This window comes from Lactuca saligna, chromosome 5, assembly GCF_052625555.1.
Source record: "Lactuca saligna cultivar CGN05327 chromosome 5, ASM5262555v1, whole genome shotgun sequence".
Lineage (NCBI taxonomy): Eukaryota > Viridiplantae > Streptophyta > Magnoliopsida > Asterales > Asteraceae > Lactuca > Lactuca saligna.
The window spans coordinates 234116744-234126750 of NC_136421.1; the positions used below are offsets into that span (position 1 = coordinate 234116744).

The 10007-nt window shown below is 33.6% G+C and overlaps 1 protein-coding gene across 2 annotated transcripts; it reads left to right on the top strand.

Annotated features, from left to right (window-relative positions):
* Nucleotides 1-7487: 7487 nt before the first annotated feature.
* Nucleotides 7488-9595, top strand: HPY2 (RING/U-box superfamily protein). 2 transcript variants are annotated; one of them, XM_078994612.1, is made up of 7 exons: nucleotides 7488-7730; nucleotides 7818-7889; nucleotides 8038-8148; nucleotides 8276-8386; nucleotides 8542-8681; nucleotides 9036-9121; nucleotides 9211-9595. In XM_078994612.1, exons 1-7 carry the CDS (start codon nucleotides 7635-7637, stop codon nucleotides 9360-9362), a joined length of 768 nt encoding a protein of 255 aa, XP_078850738.1. In that variant the 5' UTR covers nucleotides 7488-7634; the 3' UTR covers nucleotides 9363-9595. The 2 variants fall into 2 exon arrangements, with proteins under 2 accessions (XP_078850738.1, XP_078850737.1); XM_078994611.1 differs by having other exon boundaries at nucleotides 7511-7730; nucleotides 8270-8386.
* The last annotated feature ends 412 nt before the right edge of the window (nucleotides 9596-10007 follow it).

Sequence of the window (10007 nt, forward strand, 5' to 3'; positions counted from 1 at the left end):
ATAAATATGTGAATTTAGTTGAGAAATTAAGTTTATCTTAATTAGCCAATTAGGGATGTACAAAAACAGGATCTTGTCCACAAACTTGATTCGATCAAAATCGGATTTAGTGGATCTAGATTGGATCAATCCGATCCGCAAGATCAAATACTAAGGCTTAAATCGGATTTAGTGATTTACGTAAGACTCTCTATTTGTGAGCCGATCACCAAAGATCACCATAAAATGTATTTAGAAAAAATAAAAAAAGCAAGAATTCTCTCTCATTACCTCAACATAGGCGACCCCTCTCTCTCACACACACTCTTTCTCTCTCTCTCTCTCTCTCTCTATATATATATATATATATATATATATATATATATATATATATATATATATATATATATATTCTATTTATTTTCTTTACAAAGACTTTATCTTATTAAAAAGGGAATAATATTTATTAGAAAAATAAATAAAATACTTAAAAATCCATAAAATGAATCTCTCTACAAATAAGACCAACATTTGATATATTTTTATGTTTTTTTAAAAGGAAAAATCGCAATAAAGTCCCTAGATATTGACCTAATAATCGATTGGGTTAATATCACAAAAGTCCTATGTTTTTGGCACTAAATTGGAAAAAGCCCCGAATTTAATTTTTCATTTACTGTGACCATGACATTTTTTTTGAGTTATCGTTTGAGGGCAAAGAGCCGGTCATTAACAGGTAACATGTATCATCCGGTCACCACTAAGCTATTATGTAGCCATCACCTTTCACGAACCATCACTGCTAAAGGGTTTTTCATGCATCTGAGAAGGTTTTGATGCTGAGAAGAGTTTTACAGTCCCCAATTTCGCAACTTGAAGCTTCGAAATCGTTGGTGAAGTAAGGTTGGAAACAAGGTACGTGTATGGAAACAAGAAATTGATGATTATGAGGGTGGTTATCTTCGTCTATGGAGTTCCAAGTTTGAACTAACAAGTTGTGTTTTTGTTTTTTTATGAAATAGATGGCTTCTACTTCTGGAACTAAGAAGCCTAAAGGGCCTAAGCTCCCTGAGAAGACATATCTTCCAGACTCTAACTCCGATGAAGATGCATTTGAATTTAGCTTCTTGGATTTTTCTGAAGAAACTTTCAAAGCCCCCTTAAGACTATGTGATGATCAGTTGCTTAAATTATTGTGTGATGAAAACGTATTAAGGAGGAGTATTGATGGAATGGTAGATGATGGAGACATTCCTGGTGTCTAACAAAAAGAGCATGCCCACTTATATGAGGACAATGAAGATGTTGGTGTGGAGTATATGGTGTATGATCCCAATGTTGACTGGAAAGATATGAGGCCCCGATTAGGAGACTGTTATGAATCCCCTGCTCAACTCAGGTTTGCTTTAACTAACTATGCAGTCCATGGAGGGTACCAACTTTATTTTGAAAAAAGTGATAGAGTGAGGGTTATAACTAAGTGTGGTAGTGGAACCAGGGACATCAATGATAAGAACAAAATGTAATGTACATTTAGGGTTGCAGCTGGATGGAAGTACAATGAAAGAACTTTCCAGATAAAATTTTATAATTAAATGCATCTGTGTGCTAGGAATTATCATTTTGGTTCCTTGGTTACTAGTAGTTGGTTAGCCAAACACTACCTGAAAGATGTAATCATGAAACCCAAGATGACATTGCTAGATATGCAAGCAGATGTGCTACAAATGTTTTCAGTGAGTGTATCTCTTGGGAAATGCCAAAGAGCAAGGGCTACTACAATGGGGATGACAAAAGGGAAGTTAGAAGACCACTATGCCAAGGTTTCGGATTATGCAGCTGCAATTAGGTTGAGTAATCTAGGTACAACTTGCTTGGTGGGGGTAGAAAATAATATGGGGTTTAACTATTTCAAAAGGTTTTATGTTGGCTTCAAGGCTTTCAGAGATGGATGGAGCAGAGGATGTAAAAGGGTAATAGGACTAGATGGTAGTTTCGTGAAGGGGCAGATTAAGGGGGAAATTTTAATTGCTATTGGGAGGGATGCAGACAACCATGTCTACCAAATAGCATGGGTAGTTGTGAATGTTGAGAATAAGGACAATTGTACCTGGTTCATTGATAATTTGGTTGCTGATTTGGATCCTGGTGCTAGCAATGGATTGGTTGTTATCTCATACCAACACAAGGTACCACAACATACACTAGTATACAATATATATTTGTATGTCGCAGTCATTAATATTTACATGTGTTGTGTTGTGTTTGTTTGTTAATTATAGGGACTTTTACAGGCTGTGGCAGACCTACTCCCTAATGTTGAGCACAGACAATGTGCTAGACACATCTTTGCAAACTTTAGAAAGAAATTCATAGGATTAGAGCTAAAGAGTTTGTTCTGGGAAGCTGCTATGAGTACAGTATAAGGGGACTTTCTTGCTACAATGGAGAAGATAAAGAAGATAACAGAAACATGATACAATTATATTATGGCAACGAAACCTGAAACTTGGTGCAGAGCATTCTTTTCTCATGGGTATGCTTGTGAAGCAGTAGAGAATAGGGTTGCAGAATGCTTCAATGCCATGATCAAACAAATAAGGAAGAAGCCTATAATCACACAATGCTAAAGGAAATAAGGATTCTCCTTATGAAAAGGTTTTTTCATCAAGGTCAAGAGGCCACCAAATGGAGGGGTAATTATGGGCCTAACATACAACTGAAGCTTAATGAATTTGGGAAAGATATGAGGTAATATAAGTTTTTATTGGCATGTATCCAAAAATATTAAGTATGTATTTATATGTGTACTTTGTTTGTTTTGTGTGTAGGTTGTGGACAGTGGTGTTAAGTGGTGGTGATGTGTTTGAGACTAGGTATGGCTACAATGGATACAAGGTTGATTTATCTAATCACACTTGCACCTGCAACTTGTGGATGTTGTCGGGTATACCATGTGTGCATAGTCAAGATGCAATCAACTATGTCCATAAAGATCCAAGTGAATTCATTTCTTCTTGGTTCCACAAGGACAAATATGTTGCAACCTACAGTCAGAACATACAACCTGTTGGTGGAAGCAACTTGTAGCCAATGACCGAGTTTATTAAACCATTACCACCCCTAGTTAGAAGGATGCCTGGAAGACCCAAAGTAAATAGAGTGAAGCATGCATCTGAATCAGAAGATGCCAAATACCCATCTCAAAGGTTAAAGGTTACTAGGACTGTGAGGTGTGGAAAGTGCCAACAACTTGGGCATAATAAGATTTCATGCACACATGATGAGGTACCTAAGCCACATATCCCAAAAAGGAAGATTAGAAGACCTAGGAAAGATGGGGGAGGCCAACCTATCTTTGATTAATTCCCTCAAGCTGAGCCTACTATACCAAGAAGTGATGATGCTCCTCCCACAGTTTCAGAATGTGGTGATCAAGTTGGTGGGCGTAATGTACCAAGAAGTGATGTTACTCCTCCCCCAGTTTCAGAATATGGTAATCAAGTAGGTGGTCCTAATGTTAGTCCTCTAAAAAGGACTAATATGATGGAAAGGAGAGGACGGAAACTAAAGTGTCTGGATCAAGGAACAAAACACCAAAGAAAACACCTAATGGTAAGAAACATAAGAGTAATGCAAAAGAGGATGTATCCCTAACCTGTGATGAGGATTTTGTTGATCTTTTTACTTATACGCCTAATGGTAAGCAAGGTATGAGTCAAGTAACAGAGAATGTTCAGGAACAAGAATATGATGACAATGAGGTGAAGGTGAGTGATAGACTTACTTTACAGGAGTTGCTAGTGTCTGGATATACACATGCTGATGCAGTGGCTGCTATGAAAGAGGTATGTTCTGGTAATCACTATTTTTGGCTTTCATATATAATGATGTGGGTGGTCGTTGTGTTGATGTTCCCGAACAAGAAGTTAAAGTTATGAATAGGCGTGTAGTAAATAAAAGTAAAAAGAAAAAAGTTATGATTCAAAAAGATGAAAATGTGCATGTTTACGGGGATTATGTTGAGGTTGCTGATGTAGCTTTATATATAACCGACTTAGAAAACAATTCTGATGGAGATGAGTTGGGTGATGAAGTTAAAGCTAAGTTTCCCGATAACCTTTTGGCTTTCATATTGTAGACTTACTAACTACCCCTCCATATTGTAGGTTTATGGAGAGGTTGAGGAACAACAGATTGAAGAAAAAGAGGTTGAGGAAGGAGTTGAAGATAGAGAGGTTGAAGAAGAAGAAGTTAAAGGCATACAGGTTGAGCAAGAAGAAGTTGAAGGCATAGTGGTTGAGGAAGAAAGAGTTGAAGAGAGAGAGGTTGGAGCAAGAGTCCTACCCTCCAGAAGAAGTTATGGTGCTTACAATTTCCATTGGGAGAAAAAGAGGAAACCCGCTGAAAGAATTAGGAATTTGAAGCTCAGGAAAATGGTTGAAGATTTTGATGGTGGTGGTTCCTCCAAAACCCCTTGGGTTTTAGAGTAAGGAGTTGTGTTTAAGGGTTCAATGGGTAGAATGGGCATTAGTAAATAGGTTGCCCTTTTTGTAAACATCTACTTTTGGTACACTTGTCTTTTGGTAACAAGCTTCCAATGCATATCCATAATGTTTGGTAGAATTGGAAGTTTGGTTCTAATTAGGTTAAATGGTATGATAGTGGTTTTTGGGAAGCATTGTAAAGTACATTACCATTTTTGGGCTGTTAACTGACATTGATATTTGGTATGATTGTTAAGTTATCAATATATATATATATATATATATATATATATATATATACGCCTTGATCACTATAATTGTTCTTACCTTCCATATTTTGGTTAGCTTGGTAAGTAGGTTTATACATATGTATGTGTTAAAGGACTTAATACATTGTTATCATCAAGACATAATAAGTTGTTGTCATTGCCATCTCTTACAAAACCAAAAAATTGCCATACATAACACATGCATCTACTTACTGCCTAACTTAACCAAAATACCCTTACACCTAAACTACTACTACCATTCCACCTGAACCTAACTAATGCCCACAACTTCACAGTGCTTTAACCATAACATGGTGAACCATAAACCCCATCACTATCACAACCACCAAAAGCATGACCATCATAAGTAGCTCCACCTTCAACATGTTTAAAATATCCAGTTGAACTTCTTTGTTGTTCTTGGCCTCCTCCGAAAGCTTCAAAACCTCCATTGCAAATGTTTTCTTGTTGTTAGCCTCCTCCAAATCCATATGGAACTTCCGCATAGTTTCCTTGTAGTAAGTGTTTAGCAAGGGTGGATCAAGCCATAAAAAAAAAAGCCGCATTTTTTTTTGGAGTCCTACACAACAATCATTTGTTCATAATGGTTCAACAAGACCACAAAAAATTACTTAATATTACCTGATAGTTTGGACACCCCCTGAATTTCCTCCATGGATTATCGACAGTTTTGGAGATCGAGAATGTCGCAGGTTCATCACAATCGCATCTCAAATCTTCAGACCAATGATTCCTTAAAGCCCACTCTTTGTAACCTTGTGTGTGCGTGTTGGAGGAGCTTACCATCTTTTTTGGTTTGAAGGTGGAGAGAAGAATCGACCCAAAACTACCTGCAACGTTCGACTAAGGGAGCAACCTGCTGAAACCGGCTCTTTGCCCTCGAACGATAACTCAAAGAAAATGTCGTGGTCACAATAAATGAAAAATTAAATTCAGGGCTTTTTCCAATTTAGTGCCAGAAACATGAGACTTTTGTGATATTAACCCTAATCGATTTAGTCCCTATATATACTTTTTTTATTCAATTAAGTCCTAAATACCGGTAATCCTATTCAATTTAACCCTTTGACCCGGTCAACAGGTTATCCAACTTTTAAAAATCACATTTTTGGCCAAGATTTCAAAATTTATTACAAATTTGGTGCAAAATTTACACTTTTGGCCTAGATTTTAAATTTTGTTACAAATTTGGTCCAAACTTTAACCTTTTTTTTTTTTTTTTTTTTTTGTTGTCTAAAATTAGAATTTTATTATGAATTCATCCTAACTTTAGTTTTTTTTTTTACAACCTTCTAATATGATTTTTCTTTACAAAATCATATTTATACAAAAAAATGTATTTTCACATAAAAATCTTATATTTTATATATAAAAGCTTTTTTAAAAGTTTTTTGTATATGAAATATCTAGTTATAAAAATAAGTATTTATTAAGTATCTAAATACATACAAATCCGTTTTTATAAAAAAATGTATACAAACACCTATCACCTTTATATATATATATATATATATATATATATATATATATATATATATATATATATATATATATATATATATATGCACACAAATAGGTGTGTATCTGATTTTTTTTGTTAAAATTGTGTTTGTTTATATTTTTTTTTATAAAAACGTGTTTGAATAATTTTTTTATATAATACGTGTTTGTATACATTTTATAAAATCGTGTTTGTATACATTTTATGAAAACGTGTTTGAATAATTTTTTATATAATATGTGTTTGTATATATTTTATAAAATTGTGTTTGTATACATTTTATAAAATGTATACAAATACATATTATATAAAAAATTATTCAAACACGTTTTTATAAAAAAATATATAGATAAAATAGGTGTTTGTATATATATATATATATATATATATATATATATATATATATATATATATATATATATATATTGTAAAATATGTTTTTGTATACATTTTTTATAAAAACGGATTTGTATATATTTATATAATTAATAAATACCTATTTCTATAACTAGATATTGTCATATACAAAAAAGTTCTTATATAGAAAATATAAGATTTTTATGTGAGAGTACGTGTTTTCTAGTATAAATATGATTTTATAAAAAAAAAAAAAACATATTAGAAGCAATTCTTTAAGAAAAAAAAAAGTTGTAAAAAAAACTAAAGTTAGGATAAATTCATAATAAATATCTAAAATTCCGATAAAAATGGTAAAGTTTGGACCAAATTTGTAACAAAATTTAAAATCTGGGCCAAAAGTATAAATTTTAGACCAAATTTATAATAAACTTTGAAATCTAGGCCAAAAATGTAATTTTTGAAAATTGGATGAGCTGTTGACCGGGTCAAGGGTTAAATTGAATACGATTACGGGTATTTGAGACTTAATTGAATAAAAAAATATATAGAGACTAAATCGATTATGAGACCAATATGTAGGGACTTTGTTGCAGTATGGATTTGGTAGGATTTGTAATATATGTAAAAATTTTGGTTTAATTGAATTATGCACGTGAAGAAAAAAGAAAAAGATTTTTTATTAAATATTTAGATTGGGTTGTTAAGTAGGATAGCCCAAGGATTGAAAACGGGATTCGGCTATATCCACACAAAGTCAGAGTTATTCGTGGGCTTAAATCCATTCAAAACTGGATCGGATCCAAATCGGATTTGTTGTGCAAACCAGATCGGATCTTGATATAAATACGTGAATAAAATCGGATTGGATCCGGATCAATTCAAAGATAGCGACGACTCTGCCTATTTCCTGCATTTGACAATTCTTTTTTCCCCCTTTATTTTCCCGCCGGAGACCGCCATTACCGAGTACTTTCACGGGTTCGCTCGGTAAAGCAAAAGCCAGAGAACGCCGTCGTCATGGCATCGACTTCAGCACCTCGAAGCGATGCAGGTGCATCGAGGATAAAATCCGCTGCTTCCACCCTTTGCTACGATAATCAATCGCTACTCGCCGTAAATCCTTGCTCCTTTCATCGTTTGCTTTCATCAACATCATTTAATTGCGTATCAAAAGACTGTTTGACTGCATTTTTTGTTCAGGATATTCGAAAAGCTCTGACTACCATGAAGGAAATTGGGGTTAGTCTGGAGAGACAACACAAAACCCAAATGGTACATCGATTTTATTTCTAGGGTTTCAATTTGTCACTCCATGCCAATTACATAACAACCGTTCTTGATATACGAAAGAGTTGCACAGTACACCAGCAATACCTAAATCGATACAGAGATTGAATCATTTAAATCGACATTGCCACAGGTGAATGAGCTCGAAGCTGAGTTAATGGAGTTACTGAAAACTTATGAGGAATGTGCTAATCTTTCTTCTGCAATTGATAATGTTGGAAACAGTTATCGCCCCAGTGAACAGGTGTCTGGACTAGCCATCCATTCCAAGTTCTTTTATCTAACTCATTGTTCTTCATTCATTCTCGTATTTCTTGGTTAGAGATTCTGTTAACTCCAATACAATTCTCGCTGATTACTTTAAGTTGCAGCTGACTGATTTTAAGAGCTTGATAGACAAAGAGATGGCAAATGCCAAACGTCGTTCATCATCTGTCCCACAAGTTAATCAATTATTACGTCAGTTCAGAGAAGCTATATGGGTAAGTTTCCTATTCTAATATCATTATAACTTCGATTCACTAGTACTAGATATTGTTATTAAAGTGGCAAGTTATGCATCAAGATAGTCTTTTGTTTTTCCTTCAGTCTATATACTCAAGTGTTTTTGAATATAAGTTGACTTTTATTCATACAGAATGTGCATAATTCTGGACAACCCATGCCTGGTGAAGAACAGGAAGATATTGTAATGACTAGCACACAAAACATCCTTTTAAATATAACTTGTCCCCTAAGTGGCAAACCTGTTATTGAACTCTCTGAACCTGTTCGCAGGTTTGATCTCTATCATTTGATTCACATTTATCACTTTATATATATACGCAATTTCCTATTTCAACAATGAATTATGTGTTTGTATAGACATTGAATCATATAAGATAAGTAAGTATTACAGATAAATTTCATCAAATTTTACAAAACTCCAGCAATGGATTATAAAACCTCCTGTCAACATATAATCTAGCTCATAATTGGTATTGTTATATTGTACATATAAGCGGTTGATTGTTTGAGGGTAATGTGGGTATTTTAATCAAAACTTCTTGTAAGTTGTAATGACCCTTTTTTGCATTGCTACTATGGATGTCACTTTTAAGATCTCTTGTTGATTAATATATGCTATTACAGCATGGATTGCAAGCATATATATGAAAAGAAGGCTATCATGGAGTACATAAGGTCAAAGCATGGTCAATCTAAATGTCCAATGGCAGGTATGTAATTTAACATCTCTTATTTATTAATATGTCAAAGTACATTGCTATTTCCTTCAATTTCTGATCATGTTTCTTTTTTTTTTCAGCATGCCCTAAAATAGTTATTGCAGAAAGAGTGTTTTGTGACCCGTTATTACGCATTGAAATTGATGAATCACGTGCGATGAACAAGCAGACTGAAAGACCGAATATCATAGAGGATTTCACACAGGAATCTGAAGAAGAAGATTCTGACTGAATTACATCTTTAAAAGAAACCCTAGGAACTTTCATGGTATTTGTGTTGAAAAAATATGCAACTACAAAATTTATCCCTCAAATCTTGATTTAAAGTTGTTATCTTTTGGTGGGGAATTTTTGTTGTGTCTTGTTGTGGAATTGAGAGGGCATACTAACATGAAGGAGAGTTATGTTTGTTTGCATCTTGGAAGATTGTAAGAAAGTTCCTAGAAAGCTATTTTTTGGATCCCACCTATTATTATTATTATTTTCATTAAATATTGTTTTGATAAGATATTGTATGATAAATAATGTTTAATAATAATTGAGAAAATATTGTAGCTTGAGAAAATGAAATATATAACAGGGTAAGGGCATCTACAATGGTTAACATCACAATAACTTATTACTTTCGCTGTATTAGCCTTTCAATAACTTTAGGATCAAAGAGTCTGTAGCCTAGCAGCATCAGAAGTTGAAGAAAATGTGCCTTTTAGCTCAAGGTTGAGAGTTTAAGTTTTGTTGAAAACAAAATGTATAGATTTAAGAATATGATAGTGAGTGTGTTTGTAGATTTTCTAAAAAAAAGCTTTTCAATTACTTTTTTTTAACAAAATATGTATTGTAAAAAGTTTCCTTTAATGGTTAACTTTTTCAATAGTTT

What these genes read in the sequence shown, in the direction of transcription:
- HPY2 (XM_078994611.1), top strand. Translation starts at nt 7,635, where the DNA reads ATGGCATCGACTTCAGCACCTCGAAGCGATGCAGGTGCATCGAGGATA. An exon ending in GTTATCGCCCCAGTGAACAG is followed by an intron (nt 8,149 to 8,269) that starts GTGTCTGGACTA and finishes GATTACTTTAAG; the next exon opens with TTGCAGCTGACTGATTTTAA. An exon ending in AGTTCAGAGAAGCTATATGG is followed by an intron (nt 8,387 to 8,541) that starts GTAAGTTTCCTA and finishes TTATTCATACAG; the next exon opens with AATGTGCATAATTCTGGACA.